The 18,714-nt window shown below is 42.5% G+C and overlaps 1 protein-coding gene across 1 annotated transcript in view; it reads right to left on the bottom strand.

Moving 5' to 3' along the window:
* RIN1 (P-loop containing nucleoside triphosphate hydrolases superfamily protein) overlaps positions 1 to 5,644 on the bottom strand; it is a 35,315-nt gene extending 29,671 nt beyond the window's left edge. The window contains exons 1-2 of the mRNA XM_086523224.1: positions 5,397 to 5,644; positions 5,116 to 5,304 (exon numbers count right to left, since the gene is read on the bottom strand). Of these exons, the coding sequence (XP_086379350.1) occupies positions 5,116 to 5,304; positions 5,397 to 5,477 (270 nt within the window). The 5' untranslated portion in view covers positions 5,478 to 5,644. The remainder of the gene's footprint in view (positions 1 to 5,115; positions 5,305 to 5,396) is intronic.
* Between the last annotated feature and the right edge of the window lie 13,070 nt (positions 5,645 to 18,714).

Here is an 18,714-nt window from a genome sequence, read left to right as displayed (position 1 = left end):
TTTGTGGACTTCCGCAAAGCTTTCGACACGGTACCCAGAGCTAGACTGATGTGCAGATTACAGGAAATGGGAGTACCCACAGAACTCATTCGGGGGATCATGGCATTGTACAGATCAGTAGTAGGGCATGTACGCACCCCGAAGGGACTTTCTACACCGGTTACTCCACTATTGGGGTGAAGCAGGGCTGCCCGCTCTCTCCCACTCTTTTCGGTATGTATGTGGATGAGATTTCTAACTACATTGACAGCGATGGGGATAAAGGTGCTCAGTTGGCAGGGACATGGATTCCACTTTTGTTATATGCTGATGACATAGTGTTGATCTCCGAATCCCCAGAGGGAATGCAACGTCAATTGGATGCTCTGCATACGTTTGCCCACGAAAGTGGTTTGTCTGTCAACCTGGGTAAAACCAAGGTTATGGTGTTTAATACCACCCCACAGTGGATCAGGAGGTTAGCACCCACACTCACATACGGCCAGGAGATTGTGGAGTACACAGACGCTTACACTTACCTTGGAGTGGTTTTTAGCGGACCTACATTCTCACTCAGAAGAGAAGCAGAAACCAGACTTACCAGAGCCCACGCAGCATTGGGTAGATTGGAAAGGATGTGTTCGCAGGTTCAGTTTCAGGAGCCTCGAACGAAGCTCTGGCTCTTTGACACCTTGGTGGCTTCAGCATTGCTCTATGGAACCGAGATATGGGGACCTTCACCGGATCACCACGGGAGGACAGGTCGCTCAAACGGATGGGGCAACATGGAGAAACCTCTCGTCTCTATGATCTCGCGGCTCATTAGAGCCAAGGCATCAGTACCACGGGCCATTATCCGAGCAAAGCTAGCGGCCCCCCCACTTGTGGTGGAGGCGCTCACCAGATCAGTCTCCTTCATAAACCGCAATGGGCACTTCCTCAAGACAGATATGCTCGCATAGCACTTGAAGCCTCTCGACAGTTAGCCATACAAGGAGATATAACATGCTGGTATGGGGAGATGACATCATGGTTTGAGGCACATGGGTTCAGCATAGACCGGCTGCCACCATTCCATTACTCATTGGATGCACCATCTCTCACCCTTACACAGTCAGAGATCACCAAGCTCATACGCCAAGGCCTGACCCAGCTAGACACCAGAAGGACATGGATACAACCAGCACAAGAATTGGGCACGAAGATGGCTTTTTACAAAGACCACCTTCTCCAGCTTACGGAAGATGGTTTTGTGGCAAGACCCAGATACATGGATACCCACTTGTCTCATGGGATACGATGTGCTATTGGCCAGTTACGCACATCTTCTCACCAATTGCAGATTGAGACGGGGAGATACAGCGGAGTACCAGCAGAGGACAGGACATGCCCCTTGTGTAACATGGAACCTGAGAAAGAGCTACACTATACATGTCGCTGCTCCGTCTACTACGAGATACGAGGCCGCTTCCATTGCTTGTTCAAAAAAGGTTTTGGACCACTCTCAAGAGTCATGGGATATGAAGATCAGAGATGTCTGGGTTTGTTCTTGCTCGAGCTGCGCAGACACAGAGATAGCCTAATGAATGGCGAGGCTAGCCAGTCTCAAAGACGGATCACAGACTTCTTCAGACCAGACACGAGACAGCCGCAAGAGCCACTCCCACAGCAGAGCTCCCCCTCGTCTCATACCAGAGGCAGACTGATTGACCGAGCGATTGAACTGGGGAAATCTAGGCGCCCACGACTGCAAAGAACTACACAGCATCGACGGAGGCTACGACAGAAAATTCGGAGCACGCTGGCCAGACATGTAGGACGCCCGGTCAGACTACTAACCATGGAGGAAATTGATGAGATTCGCCAACGACCGATGCTAGATCTCTTGTGATTCAGCTATCCCAACAAGCCACCCATTTTTTGCTTGGTCTTTTGCTTGGTTCACATCGATCAACTTAGGACCCCATAGTATATATCTTTGTTTTGTACTGTTGTTAGGTTATTTTGTTACTCTGACTTTGTATCAGATCCACCACTTTGTAACTTTCGGGTCTCATAGGTCATTATGGCCTTTTGAAGACGTTAATATAACATTTCATTTCTCTCTCTCTCTCTCTCTCTCTCTCTCTCTCTCTCTCTCTCTCTCTCTCTCTCTCTCTCTCTCTCTCTCTCTCTCTCTCTCTCTCCCGGGTGTGTGTGCTAATAAAAAGAGGAAAATGGTATAACCTCTCTCTCTCCTTCCCGGGTGTGTGTGCTAATAAAAAGAGAAAAATGGTATAACTCTCTCTCTCTCTCTCTCTCTCTCTCTCTCTCTCTCTCTCTCTCTCTCTCTCTCTCTCTCTCTCTCTCTCTCTCTCAGCCAGCAAAGACTAGACTGTCCAGAGCCTATGCGGCCTTGGGAGGGCTAGAGAGGATGTGTTCGCAGGTTCAATTTCAAGAACCACGAACAAAGCTATGGCTCTTTGATACTTTGGTTGCTTCAGCTATGCTTTATGGGGTCCAAGTTTGGGGACCATCTGTGAATCATGACAGTTGGAGGAACATGGAAAGACCCTTGGTATTTATGATATCCCGGATGATTAGAGCCAAGGCCTCCGTACCACATGCGTTTATTCGAGCGAAGGTAGCCGCCCCTCCTATAGAGATTGAGGCTCTTACCAGATCAGTGTCCTTTATGCACAGTCTATGGGATACACATAGAGGCAGATATACTAGATTGGCTCTTGAGTCCTCTAGACAGTTAGCGATGCAGGGAGACGCATCATGTTGGCATGCGTAGATGACCTCATGGTTTCAGAGGCATGGCATGGTTTCAGAGGCATGGCATGGTCTCAGCATGGATAGATTGCCTCCTTTTCAGTATTCCCTGGATGCACCCTCCCTGCCAGTCACTCGGACGGAGATCACTACTCATTCGTCAGGATCTTAGTTCTTATGGAAGGGAGAGCCTTCCGTTCTTGATGGAAAGTGCTATGATCACAAACAAAGTGAATGGACACTGTGCGTGCAAGTGTATGAGACTAGGAGATAGAGAGAGAAGAGAGATACGACACCAGAGACGTAAAACCCTCCTCCGAAGGCCCCACTCTCGTCGGCGAGAGTGGTCTACTTATTGATTGCACAAGTGGTACAATGATGATGCAATGGACTGATGCAACTTGGGACTATGCCGGTGACGACGACGGGGATGACGACAACGACTTTAGGGCTGAAATCTGCGGTCTTCTATCTGCTGTCCATAAAAACGCTATGGCTGAAAATCTGGGACTGTTTTCGGATGGCTGAAAAATGCTGTTTCGGCTGCGTTTTTGAAGGCTAAAAATGGTGGATCTCTTGCAATGACTAGGTCTGAATCTGCTGTTGTCTTCAAGGCTGAAAATGCTGCTGCAAATTCTCCGCTATAGGCTGAAAATGAAAACGCTGGCAGATCTGGGAATCGTTAGCAAAAACACTAGGCAAATCTCGAAAGTGCTTGCGATGGTGGTAAACTGGAAACGCCAGGTCAGGGGGAGGTGCTAGCGATTTGCAAAAACGCTAAGGCTAAGTGTGGGCGATGAGGGAAACCAAAAACGCCAAGGGGTGCTGAGGGTACTGCGGGGTTCTTGCTGAGAAGATGCTTGTTGAGCGGGGAGCTCCTGCTACTTCTTCTACCATTTAGTGCTAACTTGGGTTTGCTTATATACAAACTTAGCAAAATTGCCCTACCTACTTTTGGTGGAAAGTCACTTAAAAATAATAAGTAAAAAATGTCAAAAATAGGGAAAATAGGCTAAATGCACTGGAAAAATCCCCTAACTGATTCTAATGGATTATGATGGGAATACTAATGATCATGTTGTGTGCAACCAGAGGATATGCATCTATGCTAAGTGACTGGGCATGCACGGTCTATGAATAGACTCACAAAAGTGCCAGATCACTTCTAAATATAGATTGACTGGACTGACTGAACCCTGTTATGCTGTAGCTTGTCCACGGACACATAGGGTTGGATGTCACGCGACATTGCAAGATCTGGATTTTTGTACTTCTTCTCGCACTCCAAGGGCTGCATACAACTCCACCAAGCCGCACCAAAATCTGCATGGGAGAGAGCTATGTTGAAGGTACGAGGTTTGGAGATAATAATATCCGCCTTCTCGTACTCCAAAGGGTTGGCAGCACAGAACTCCCAAGCCGCTTTGCCCTAAGCCGATTCACTTTCACCCTCTCCTTCCAAGCCGATACAACAAGTCTTCGGGGCGTTCGCAAGTCGTCTTCCCAAGGGATGGCCGCAATAACACCCAGGTTGGGAGCCTCCCAGAGGTCCCGACCACAAATCAGGCAGCGTTTCAAAACGCACTACCTACAAGTGAAGAACACTTCCAACTGCCACTACCACAAAACAGGTAGCATTTAAAAATGCCTGCAGAGACCGCGACAGCAATTGCCGCCTGTTGGGCATCTCAAAACGCACGTAGGATCCTTAGGAGGGAAAATACCAGCGCCGGCTCACAAAACGCTGGCGTTTTGTGATGCCGCTGCAAAGAGATGATGAGGACGGCGCCGCCGGCTCTCCTCACAGGTGCTCCTCTTCTCCGAGCCACCTTGCTCACCCAAGATCATGGAGCACATAGCTCTGATACCATGTCAAAGTCGACGATGCGGAAGCGTATAGACCAAGGGGAGAAAGCATGAGAGAGAGAGAGAGAGAGAGAGAGATGCTCCTAAACCAACCAACCTTGGCAATGAGATAACATATGAATACAATGGGGGCTTAGGGTTTCTTGTATAGAGACCTTAGTAAATTGCCCTACCCAAACTTTGACAAATAAGTGAAATAAATCCCTAAAATCCAAAATGAATACTGAGATCACTTTGGGCACTTCACTTGTGACGCCTAAACTCTAACAATATGGATGCATACATAAAGTAGGTGTGTGTGTACATTATGGCATATCTCTTAGTGTTGTATATCATTACGGCATATCTCTTAGTGTTGTATATCAATAATCTACACATAAAAAGTGAGTCACTGAATGAAAAGACTTGCAATCCAGACAGGTACCATGTTTGATTTTGACACAATCATACCCTGGGACCAAAAACCATGAAACACAGATGGACATATGCAAGAGCAAGGGATGGGCATCACACCTTGCTTCCTAGCTCTTGGGAGATGCCCAGTGCAAGGGCAGTCTTGCCAGTTCCTGGGGCACCAGCCAGTAGCAAAGCACGGCCAGCCATCTTTTTTTGGCGGATCATATCAACGACAAGACCTGCTGCTTCTCTAGCCTGCTCTTGTCCAACAAAACCAGACCCGATACCTAGAGCAGTGCCATCCTCCTGGGTGTGTGCAGACGTTAGTGGAAGCCTCAGGACAACAGAGAAAAAAACAAAGGGTGATGGCATGAGACAGTGAAAAGCTTGGGCCTTACCTTCAAGCCCAGGCCCTTAATGTGCGTATGTGAAGCTACACGCTGTTTCTTGGTAGTGGACTGCACCTCTTCTATCTTCATCTCCGCTCGAGCAAAGCTTGGAGCACGGGCAGCGCGCGAGCTCGGTTTCTTCTTGGGCAGCTATGTACGTTAGTTATTCTTGAGGGTTCTAGACTCGCTCCAGAAAAAAGCTCAAATATATTTTCAATGGCTGTACCGCGGGGCCTTTTCTCCCCCCTTCGCGCGGGCTGGAAGCAGCTCTCTATGTCGATTTTGCCCATTTTCCAAACGTTGTGTATCTTTGGGGAACTTGAAAGTTGCTCTCTTGTGTTGCGCACATGCTGGGCTACTTCGGTGAAAAAGAGAGCTCCACATTAGCAAGGCCCACCACGCCCCTGTAGGAAATGAAATGGCTCGCCACCGTTGGTACCGCAATGGAGTCCCCCCCCCTCATCATGTTCAGCAACCGGCCACTGCGTTCGCATGGCGTGAAGATGTTGCACGTCTATAAAAGCTGCAGCACAGCATACGTGGGGATCGTTGGTTCCCTTCATGCTCTGCACCTTGAAGGTCAGCATGACGTCAAGTCCGAGTTTGCTTGAACGTGTCATGTGCGCAAAGGAGCAGTTGATCTAAGGACATTCATGGTACCAACGATCGCGCCACGAATGTCTCATGTGCGGTTACATCTCTCTCTCTCTCTCTCTCTCTCTCTCTCTCTCTCTCTCTCTCTCTCTCTTCATTGAAGCAAATATCCTCGCTCTGCTTTGTTTTAAGCACAGTCTCACCAAGTGAGGCCAACATGACTGAGGTGCATGTTGGAGCTTGAAAGAGCGTCAATGGGGGAGCGGCAGTCGGATGTGGCCTATGCAATAAGCAGTAGGCACAGATGCTAAAGATGAGGAACACTTGGAGTCGAAAAGGAGATTTGCAACAACAAGCTACAAGTGGGCTTGCACTCTTAGCACCCATCTAGGTCTGTCTCTGCTACCTCGTTTTTTGCTCCATTTAAGTTTTCTATCGCTTTCTTGCATCTCTTATGAAAAGGAATTCTCTAGTTAGCAATATTAACATGGCTAGGTAATAGAGCCAGCAGCTTCTTCAAGATATTAATGTAGTCTTTACTTTTGTTTATATGACTTACAATCTAGTGAATAGCTTACTTTATGGTTCACTCTAGAATTTTACAATTCACTGGATCGGATATACCACCAAGGGCCCGCACTCGTCTCATTAGTGAAAGGACAAATGAACTACCGCATGCTCATCTCCACCCATCCTTCCCCCTATATAGACCCATGGTCCTTATTTTAGGAGTCCCGACCATACATGCATAGATTAGGGCCTTGCCCACCCAATCCTACCTTAAGCCTTGCATTACTCCCCCCTTGGAGAAGCGTTTTCTCCCTCGAAAGCAAAAGTGGTGATATCTTCTTAAGGACACTAATGCTTTCCACAATGGTACCTCCCTTGGGTCTAGCTGTCCACTTGACCGATACATGATTCACTAGGAAGTTCAATGAAACTAAGAAGAGCATCTTGATCATCTACATTGTTGTCCCTTTGTAAGCATTTTTGTAAATGGTGTATATCCAAAATCGGATGAATACAATAGTGTATAGACTTTATTTATAACTCACTTGAGTATTTTAAATGAGCTATCACAGCTAAGAGGTAGCTAAATGAATGACTAGTCTTCAAACTTTCTAAAGGTGCTTGAACATGTAAGAGTACCTCTTTTCAACTTTTCATGAAAATGACATGCCAACATATCTCATTAGCACCACAGATTAAGTCCGTGACTTGTTGTCATTCCTCATCACGAGCCAACCCCACCATAACCGGTGATCAAGGTTGAAAACGTTACATAAGCATGAAGGGACTAAGCTTAGTCATGATAAGAAAACATTGAACTCTATTGGTTGTCAAAAGGGACACGTCTCTTTATTAGTAGGCAATAGTGGGACAACACTTGGGAGCTGGTTCAAAAAAATCGATGAGTAGTGATAGAGCACAAGGTTTATTTTAAAAGGTTTGGACGTCTACGCATAGCCAAGCCAATGATGCGGTATTTCAATGTGATGGGGCCAATGTGACGCTAGCAACAAGTAAGGAAAATGATGAAAATTGTGGAGAGATTTGTGTAACTGTACAATTGGCAAGGATACATATGTGGATGTTGTGAAGAAATGTAAACTTGTTTGGGCATATTTTTCAAAGAAGGTGCAACTAATGAATCTTTTGAGTATAGTTCCATAGCAATGGCAAGAATTTCACAAATCCTTATGTGAATTTACTGGTGTTTTCATAAATTCATGGAAACTATTTTCTATTTTTTTAACTTCTTTATATAGTTTATTAAGTTTAGGATGTCTGCTTGGTGTGCATGTTATTTGCCCACAGCACGTACTTTATGAACACATATGGATCACTCAATATGTGGAGCTCTCAAGGAATGGAGAAACTCATTGCCATGCAAAAGGGATCTATTTTAAGAAGGCCTGCCATGGATATGACCACACACCATTTAATTGCCTTGCCAAGATGTTTGACTAATTTTTTCATACTACCTTTGGGTGTACTTAAACTAGGGAGTGTGCACAATATTGTGTCATTACAAAGAAAGTCCAACGAATTGGACACATCAACATTTCTTGGTGATGGCATATGTCTTAAGGGCCACAAAGGCTTAGCAAATTGCATGCCACAAGGATCAACATAGGGAGAGTTTGGATGCGTCATAATGAATTGTAAATCACTTTTTTGATAAGTAATTAGACAACGTAAAAATTTGACTTTAGTGTATGTGAGGCTATCCTTTTTTCTAACTATAAAAAGGCCAAGAGCTTGTTTGTAACTTCCTCTTTAATAGAGAAGAATGGCATGCACAAAGAACACCACCAAAGTTACATACTCGGAGAAGGCCCACAATAGACAATAGGTCCAAAGCAACACAAAGAGGGAGGGCTTGTATCATAAGAATGCTTTCTTGCTTTCACGAGATACATGTGTATGTTCTTCTCTCACGGAGAGTTTCTGCAGCACTACATGCTCGTGCATCGCATGCCCACAATTGTTTATGTTTTTTAAGTTTCATGGAAACTTGGAATAGGCAATGCATAGATTTGTGTGTCAAAGAAGGTCTGTATTCATTTGCACCTTTTTATGTATGCATGGCATGCTCTTTACGTGCATGGAAACAATGCTTTCTACACATCTCCATCTGTATGACACATCCATGCGACGTTGAAGCAATTAAAGTTTCCATACTACATTGATCAAGCTTCGTGATGCTAATGGTAAGTACATTTAGTTCATGGTGCTAATGGCCTATCAAGGCATTTGTTTAGTTCTTATGCAGACCACCCAAAAATTTCATAAGGCAATCGCGTAGCAGTTTCTAAGGGGAAGCCCTTCCAAGGCTTGACCACTCAAAATGGGAAGGTTTCCTAATTGGAGCAATCTTTATGCATATTTTATGATTTTGTGGTCAAGGAGCCAATTAGAACCCATTATGTCATCAAGGTTCTCCAATGAATATCCCGTGCATTTGCTCTTAGCATTGGCCAATATAAGGTATACGCTTTGTCGTTGTAATTATGACATGCATTAATTGCAAGTACTTTTAAGGCTTCTGCTACTCCATACAACTCAACAAGGTTGACTATTTGTCAATGATCGACAAGGTCGATTTTATTTTTGAGATTGGGCATCATGCATGGCATGTGAATGTCTGCAGAAACATCAAATGGATATGAGCAAAGAAGCTCATCATTATGTGAAGCAAGGCTTTAATTCTATGCATATCACGTAGTAGCTTCCAAAGTTTGAGATATATTACCAACATACAAACTTGGGGGGACTTTGGAATATATTTGAACGGTTTTTTAATGGGTGTTGGCATGAACCGAGCAACGAGGGCTTACATGGTACATATGACAACTCTCAAACTATTAGAGTCCACGGCTATGAGCTAGATTCAAGCAAGGATAGTAAAATCATACTAAAATTCACTCTCAATCGAGCATGCACTTTTGGATTTTGAGACAACTGGCCACAAATGGTTAACAAGGTTAGACAATTTTAAGTTCTTGTTTTTTCACTTTTTAACGTTTAATTTGGAAGGATCTCCTGTTGTGCAAACAAAAGAAGTGCTTTGAAGGACATAACGTGAAGCAGAGCTTCTAGCCCATGTGAAGGTACTCCTCATCAAATTAGGATCAAGGAAAATGGCCCATAGGTTTGGGGAATCTACATTCTTGTATGACAAGGTCAACCTCTGCTTTAATGTTGCCACTTTAGTTTTGGATAGTGCAAGATACTTAAATGTATCAACTCAAACAATTGAGGCTATGATTGTTACCAAGGGCCTATCACTCTATATTTTCAAGTTGCATCATGGAATTGTTGTGATGCTCTGTGTCCACAAGGAGAAATTCAGAGAGGTTGTCAACTTTTGGATAGGATCATCACTGAAGTGGATAATTGGCATCTGTTTACTAACTTGGGTGTAGGCTATTTGGGGAAAATGTCCTCATTGTTGATGGTTTGGTTGGAATGTCCTCATTCTTGATACTTTGCTTGAAATGCATGCCCGATATTGTGGTTGGCAATGCTTTGATTGATATGTATTACATATATTATGATTGGCAATGCTTTGATTGATATGTATCCATATATTGTGACTGGAAATGCTTTGGTTGGTATGTAAGTCAAATGTGGTGTACTTAAAGAGCTAAGTGGGATCATGCCCAACATGGCGGTGATAAAAATGTGGTGTACTTAAAGAGCTAAGCAAGATCATGCCCAACATGGTGATAAAAATGTTTTTTTTGCGGATTGATGGTAAGTGGTGCGTACCAATGTTTTGGTAAATATGCATGCCATTGTTGTTCATGACAATGCTTTTGCCAATATTTATGCTGAAAATGTTGTGCTTGACACCACTTATCAATGCTTTGGTAGATATGTAAGAACGCCGACACAATGGCTGCTCATGGTGGTTAAAATAGAAAAAGCAAAGCTATTTAAAGTAAAATATGACAAGCAAATGAGTAGTGTCTTTGGAACAACGTGCAAGAGGTTTCTTTAAAGCTACGATAGGGGGAAAAGAGGTCATTCAGAGGAAGGCTCTACAACACACCTGGGCAATCACTTTCATCTCCAAAAAGAGTCGGTTTGGAGCATCTGCAAGGATAGCCTACCACATCAATAGGGGTTGTTTCCTAAGGGCAACAAAAAGGAAAATTTTATACTACTCAAGAAAAGACTTTAAAAGCACTTGAGAGGCTGAAAATAAGGGAATTGTTTCTTGAACAAGGAACAAACAATTTTCCCTCGACAAGCAAGGAGAGAAGAGAAAAATACAGGGGATTTGCATGCTTTTGAAGGGGGAATTATGATAAGTTTTAAGGATCACAAAGGAGGAGATTTACGATAGTTTAGAGAGTTTTTACAAAATAAGCAGTAGGGGAGTCTTGAAGAAGTTGTTTGGGAGCTTTTCGGGAAGGGAGAAGAGTGAGCAAGTAAGTGGAGGGAACTTACAAGCAGCAAATTTTGTGTGACGGATAGTTTTTTCTAACAAAAAGAAGATAAAGAGTTTTCGCAAGTTCTTTTTTGAGGTATGCCCAAGTGAGATCAAGTTAATGAGTACTTTTCAAAGCTTTTCGTGGTCTGCATGAAGTAAGAGGTACTTGATACAAAAAACTAGAAAGAGAAGGAGCAAGGGAAGACAAAGGAGAAGGCAAGTGCTAAAGCAAAGCGGAAGAGCAAGGCGAGAAGAGGATGAGGATGCCCTCTCTTGTGCTCTCACTTGTCATGGCACCACTTCTCTCTCTCATGCTCTCTTAACTAAGTAAAAGGAATTAGAACATGAGCCCTATTGTAGTTAGATTTTGTATTCATTTTCATAATTCATTAGTAATATAAATTCTAACTCCAAAGCATCATTTGTGCTTGGATTCATTGTGTTGTGCCTTTTCTTTGCCTTTTTCCCATAGCAAGAAGCCCGATGTTGACCATGCTCGCCCGCCTCCAGACATTTATTCCCGACATCTTTGGTGAACCCGACATGAACCAAGCCGGGGTGGGAAAATTGTGATTGAGAAGATGTCTATGCCAATAGGGCAGATGATGCAATAGATGTTACATCTATTTTTTGCTTTTGTGTAGTAGCAGTAACAACAGGTTATTTACTAGGAATTTGGTATGGATGAATAGGTATAAACAAAGTTATTGCGAGGAGTTAATTCCCCAAATGAAGCCTAGATGAAGCAAGCAAAAAAGAACAAAGTGGTGGATGAAGTGTTACATTAAGTTTATGCTGAAAGGGGTTAGTTTGATGGCTACAATGGCAACGGATATCTTGTATGCTACAAGTTAGAGATGGAACTTACTTGAGCACATGATCAAGGAATTTGAGCAATTACCTCCAGAATTGCGTGATCAAATATAGGAACTTATTGACATGAATGGGGATAGTTGGGCAAAATTTGAAGGAGCAATCGTATAGGTGCGTGACTAATATATAAACTTAGAAATAAAGTAGATGACTGAGAAGAAGAACATTACTTTTAATAAGGTGATGAAGATCAGTTGTTGCAGATACTTGGTTATGATGAATTTTGGGAACAAATTTACGCAAGAAGTAAAGCCAAAGAAAATGCAGCTTTGAAAGTAGCAGATTTAGTCCCAAAGAATCTTGTTTTCGAAAATCTAAAATAGGTAAATAATGAATTTGATGCTAAAATTGAAATTGATGGAAACTTTTCAAAGATTTCTCGCATGGTAGTTACCTCCATCATTGGTTCTAGCAAAGTTTAGATGAAGGTAGAATTGTGTTGCCAGTGTTTCATAGGCCAGTGACCACTGCATAGATTGTTCTCATGCAGTTCAAGAGAAGCCTTTGTAGGGTACTAATGGATCTTTCAGCACCATAGAAGCATCTGAGGCCAAAAAGGACAACAGGTTTGCCGAAGACGATTGCATATAAAATCCATTTATATGGCAACTAATGAAGTGCAAGAAATGGTGGAGATAACATAGGGTGTGCATGAGGATATAAATGGATGCATGTTTTTTTTTAACGGCGTGCTTGCAGGTGCTAATGTCACAAAGTAAGATGAAGATACTAATATTGATGCTTCTTTGCTAGAAATGAGAGAAGAAGATGCTATTGTTAATGTTTTCTTGGCAGGTTGTGGTATGTATGAACATAACATTATGGATGACTTTTGTGATGTAAATACCTATTCAGAGGGGGTGCATCAAGAACCTTTAGAGGGTATCAATGGATCTTTGGGAGCCATAGAAGCGTGTGAAGTAGAAGAGGATGAAGAGATATATGATGTCATAAAATATAATATCTAACTTTACCAAATGATTTTCTCATATTAAATTGATCATTTAATGAGGGAGAATAAACGAGAACAAGAGTTAGAATAGAGACATGTGCTTCTAGACCTATCTCAACACGGGACCAAAAGGAGAGATGGTTGCATCTCAATAGGGGTCCAAAAGGAGATGGTCTATCAAAGAAAAATGTGCAATAAGTGCTTCTAGACTTACCTCAGCAGGGGACCAAGAGGAGAGATGGTTACATCTCAATAAGGGTCCAAAATGAGGTAGTCTATCAAAGAGCAATGTGCATCTAATGGAGCTTAAAAGACCTTAGGGTTAGCTTCATTAAAGACCTCCAATGGTTAATGTTAAAAGTCCTTTGACCTTCGGCAAGCTAGGGCTGAGCTTGAGGTGGGAACCCAACCTAAACTTACCTTTAACCTTAGGCAAGCTAGGGCTGAGCTTGAGGTGGGAACCCGACCTAAACTTGCCTTTGACCTTAGGCAAGCTAGGGCTGAGCTTGAGGTGGGAACTCCAGCTAAGGTGCTTGTCATGCTTGATGACTAAGGTACTTGAGGTACTTGTCATACTTAATGAGGAAGGTGCTTGAGAAGCTTTCTATTCATGGGGGTAAAGTGCTTGAGTCAAAAAGAGACCCTACAAACTTAATGAGGAAGTTGCTTGAGAAGCTTCCTATGCATGAAAGTCCCAAAGTTAGGGGAATCTTTGACCTAACCTTCCACTCACACAAAGGGCACCCCTTTTCTAAAAGGACACGTGGGACACATGTCAGACTCTCACTAACCTTAACCACATGGTGTACTTGAATGCTATGGGTTGGGCTAAAGAGGGGTCCAATGAGCTTCTAGTTCCATCCAACAAACTATCTAGATATTTTCAAGCTCTCTCTCTTTCTAAGGGGTAAGGAGGACACTTGTCAAAAGACTACCCATGTACTTGAATGCATGCAGCATGTGATTGGCTAGAGGGAGAGGGATCCAATGAGATTGCAGCATGTGGAAAAGTTACAACTCGCCCCAAGCAAGCAAGGGGGGTGCTAGGGGGATATACACCGTAGACACACTCATTTTGGGGATTTAGTCTCACTTGGTGAAAGTTGAGGAACACCACCTCCTTCTGCAAGCTTGTGAGAAGTGAGAGCCTACATCAACACTCTTGGCTATGGAATGCAAATCCAACCAAGAGCCATGCTTCAATGCTTAAGCTTGCCATCTTCTCCATCTTCATTACTATGCTATTATGTATGCTATCAAGAAGAGTAATGATAAGTGAGGAACTATTTCTTTCTCCTATGGAATGTTTCTTCTTCCTCTTCCCTACCCTCATTCCCCGCTAGCTCTCTCCACCTTCGAAGGTGTTTGAGGCCTTAGGACTGAGGCTTGGGATAGTTAATGCTTTCTACAAGTTTATGTTATGCTTGTGATGCATGAATCTTTCCATCTTCATTGCATCACGCAGGTCACAAGGAACACAAAGATTGTATTGTACCAAGTCTCTCTTGATGGGAGAAACTATAATACAAATGCCTATTGGGAGGGGGGACCGGTTCCATATGAATCCGGTCCTTAACTATTGTTATGTTCTCTAAACTCTCTCTCTTGCAAAAGTATTGTTTATGCCAAGTTAACTAAGTACCATGTTTATGTTGCTACCATCAATTAAGTTCACCCACTATGCTCACAAAGTAATCTCTCAAAAATGCTTCACCTAATTTCCTAATTCCGCTACTCTCAAAGTTCATAGGCCATTTCCATTACATTGGTATCAGAGCATTTGGTTTCTCTTTTCTTTCTTAAGAAGAGAGGTCGAGGTCCTTAAGTAGCCTATTAATGGTTGTTTTTGTTGATTATATTAGGGTAAGTGGGTCTGGGATCTATTATCGGTTTTGTTGAGCCCACTATGTGGGATATGGTGCACACGTCGGGAGCTTTGGTCTTAATAATGGAATATTTTTAGACTTGCCTACGGCTTTACCATTATTGAGCCATAAGAAGTCCGAAAGGAGCTATCCCTCGGAAAGTTCACTGTGTTAGACTCACTCCACTACTCTCTATAATTAACCAATTCAAGCTGTGGGTGTAGATACTTAAGTGCCTATTTTCAAAGGCTAAGTGGAGTAGCAACTAAGGTTTTGAATTGACAAAGCTTACACTAAGTAAACATATAAGTTTAATTAACATGGCTGACAATAACTAAGAGAGTAGAATGAACATTGATAACTTTGATTTTGCACATGAAGGTGCCAATGATGATGCCCCCATGTTTGTTAATTATCTTGTTACTAGGTTGCAACAAGCTATGGGCAACCCCACTTTGCAAGCCGAAGTTACTCAACAAATTCGTGCTTATGGGATTTCCTTTCCTCTCCAAGAGGAGAGAGAGCTTAGGAGGCCTCTTGATGAAACCCCCAAAAGAAGACTCTCTCCCATACGAGAGGAGGAATCCAAAGATCAAGTAAGTAATGAATCCCTAAATTCCTCCGAAGACGTGGCTCCACGAAGAAGGCGGACTAAACGATTGCCACTCCTCCCAAGAGGAAATGGTTAACCCATAGTCCTTCTCCTCGTCACTCCAAAAGGGAAGAGAGGAAACCAAGGAAGAAAAGGGCAAGAAAGAGGTCACCCTCTTCTCCTTCTTCTTCACCTTCCTCCTCTTTTGACAAAAGCAATAGTTATTCTCCTAGAGAATACAAGAGGGGAGGACATCGCAAATCTTACCCTGCATGGCGAAGGTCACAAAAGCTAAAGAAGTTTAAAGAGGGAGGAAAGAGTATCTCTTTTCTCACCTAGGATGGCACCTTTGGTGCTACCGACAAAGTATTGGCCTTCATCCAAAAATTTGATGCGGCCTTTGGAGACAAGGGCTTCATGGAGTCCTCCAAGCTATGCCATGTAGCTATGCACTTCCAAAAATCGGCTCGTCAATGGTGGGCTAGCCTTCGTGGCAACGATGAAACCCCAAAGACATGGAAAACTCTACGAGTTTCCATCATGAAGCAATTCCTTGCAAGTGATGCAAAGGACAAAGTGTTTACCAAATGGTGAAGTTTAAAGCTTCTCTCTCATGAGCCTATCCACAAATATGTGGTCAAGTTTTGGGATTTACATCTCAAGGCTATTTTTCAAAAGATAGACTTTGTCAAGCAAAAGCAACAATTCTGTGCGGGATTACCCAAAGAGATGGCCATGCACGTCAACTCTCAATGGCCTGATTCTATCACTGAAGTAATCCACCACCCCATGGTTGCTTCGCGCATCAATTTCCAACAAGGGGCTAGACGGAATGTCAAGCCCATGGAAAATAAAGACAGAAGTGATGCCAAGAGGAAAACCAATGCCCAAAATTCTTACCAAGGCTATTCCAACAACAACAACAATCGATCCAAGGAGAAGGGAGTTTACAAAGGTAAATATAAACTCTCTCCTAAAGAGCTAGAAGCTTTATCGTCCTTGCCCCAAGAGAATTGCCCGTGATGAGACTCCTAGAGTCTCTATGTTTGAAGCTCCAAAAGAGGATGCTCATTGCCAAGGATTTCTCCTTTCCTATGCTTGGGAAAAGATGCAAGAGCATGATGAATTTATTTTGTTTGACCCTAGTTCAACTCACAACTTCATATCCACGGAGTTAACCACTAAGCTAGGCATACAAGCCCACAAGATAGGAGATGCATTGAAAGCCAATGGAGCTATCAAGGGACAAGATGTCTCAGTTACTTCTTTCATTGGAAAATTAAGGCTTCATGTCCAAAGCTATGTGGACAAAAGGGATTTCTTCATCTTTCCTCTCAAATATGAGAATGTTATCGTTGGGGCACCATGGTTTAACCGCATGCTTCCAACATGAAGCTCCCTAAAAGGAGAATCTACTTCACCTACGGGGAAGAGAGCATGTACATAGATGCTAATGAGTCGGGGAACACCATATCCTTGCAATAAAGGGAATAAAGAGGAATTAGAGTTGTCTAATTTCCTAAATGGATCCCATGATGTTTTCATTGATGACATCCCTAATGAGTTACCTCTAAAATGAGGGATGATGTCCATGCAATTGAGCTCCTACCAAGAAGCTCACCACCTAACAAGCCTCCTTATTGAGTTTCACAAGCTCAACAAGAGGAGATCATGAGGCAAGTGCATGACTTGGTGAAAAAAAAGGATGGTGAGGTCTAGCTCCTCTCCATTTTGTTCATCATTTCTTTTAGTGCAAAAGAAAGATGACACATATCACATGTGTGTCGACTATAGAGCACTAAATAAGATCACTATCAAAAATAGATTTCCCGTGCCGCGGGTAGAAGATCTATTTGATACTTTACAAGTTTTGACCTAACAAATGCTATAGACGCATTCAAACTCATGATGGACAAAAATCTTCAGGCCATTCAAAATCTCTTGAAGAGTACAAACGACACCTCCAGGTAATCTTTCAAGTGGTGAGAGAGAATCAGCTTTTCATTAATCAAAAGAAAAGTAAAATTTTTTGTACAAGAGATTCAATATTTAGGTCACATGATCTCTAAAGATGGCACCCGTATGGATCCAACAAAGTTAGAGATAATAGAAGGATGGCCTAATCCAAGGAATCTACAGGAGGTACGAAGCTTCATAGGTATGTGTGCATACTATAGATGCTTCATTAAAAAAAAAAATATCGCTAATAGCAAGCCCATTACATGACTTAACAAAAAAAAGAACATTAAGTATTCATGGACTGCAAAAGTGCAAGAAGCTTTTGAAGAAGCTTAAGGAGAATCATATCTCTCAACGTGTGCTCACACTACTAGATCTCTCAAAGCCATTTGAGGTCCAATGTGATGCTTGTGGCGATTGCTTTGGAGCTATTTTGCTTCAAGAAGGGCATGCCATAGCATATGAGAATCAAAGACTCAACTTCACTAAGCGAGTATTGGGCAAATACGAAAAAGAGCTACTAGCTATTCTATATGCCCTAAACATGTGGAAACATTATCTCTTGGGGACTCCATTCATCCTACGAATGGATCACAAAGCCTCAAGAACTTCACGATGCAAACCAAGCTCTCCGACAAACAAATGAGGTGGGCAAATTTTCTTTTGCAATTTAAATTTCATATTGCTCACATTGTTGGCAAGCACAATCAAGTGGTCGATGCACTTTCACAATGACCAAGGGTAAATGTGGTGTCTATAGCAACTCACAATGATCTATCTTTTATGATAAATGAGTATGGTATGACCAAGACTTTAAGTACATAATTACAACCTTTGCGACAGGGAAGAAAAAAGAACCATTCACCTTGAAGGATGGTTGTCTTCCAAATGGCAATAGGCTATGTGTTAATCACCCATACAATAAGAAAGTCATGTATGAATCCCATACTTCTCCTTATGCGAGCAAAGAGGGACTTCATAGTCTACTCTTCGAGGAGTAGAAATGTATTTCTGTTGGTCTATCATGAAAACTAAACATACAAGAGTATGTTTTAAAATGCATGGTATACCAAAAGTTGAAATTTGATTGAGGGAAGCAACTTAGATTGTTTTAGTCGATAGGCTTAACAAGAAAACACACTCTATGCCTCTCAAAAAGACTATTAAGGCACGTCAAACGGCAACCCTCTTTAGATCTCAAATTTTCAAGCATCATGGATTTCCAGCATCCATAGAGTTGGACAAAGATCCTAGAATGACCAGTAATTTCTAGAAGGGTCTCTTTGAGAATCTAGAAAGTAGATTAAATTTCTCTTTTGGCCTATCATCCACAAACGGATGACCAAAGTGAAATAACTAATCTAATGATTCTTGATCTAAGCCTATGTCATGGAAGTAGATCAACATTCTCAATGAGAGAAAAACCTACTTCTTATAGAGTATGCATACAATGACATTGTACATACTTCTATGGGGAAAGCACCTTTTGAGGTTAATGAGGGAAGATCCAAAAGTCCCTTACTACTTAAAGTACATGGGAAGATCTTCGC

The sequence above is a fragment of the Adiantum capillus-veneris genome, chromosome 11 (assembly GCF_014529385.1).
Source record: "Adiantum capillus-veneris isolate H3 chromosome 11, ASM1452938v2, whole genome shotgun sequence".
Classification (NCBI taxonomy): Eukaryota; Viridiplantae; Streptophyta; class Polypodiopsida; order Polypodiales; family Pteridaceae; genus Adiantum; species Adiantum capillus-veneris.
Note: the sequence above shows the minus strand (reverse complement) of the source record. Positions and strands in the feature narration are given on the sequence as shown.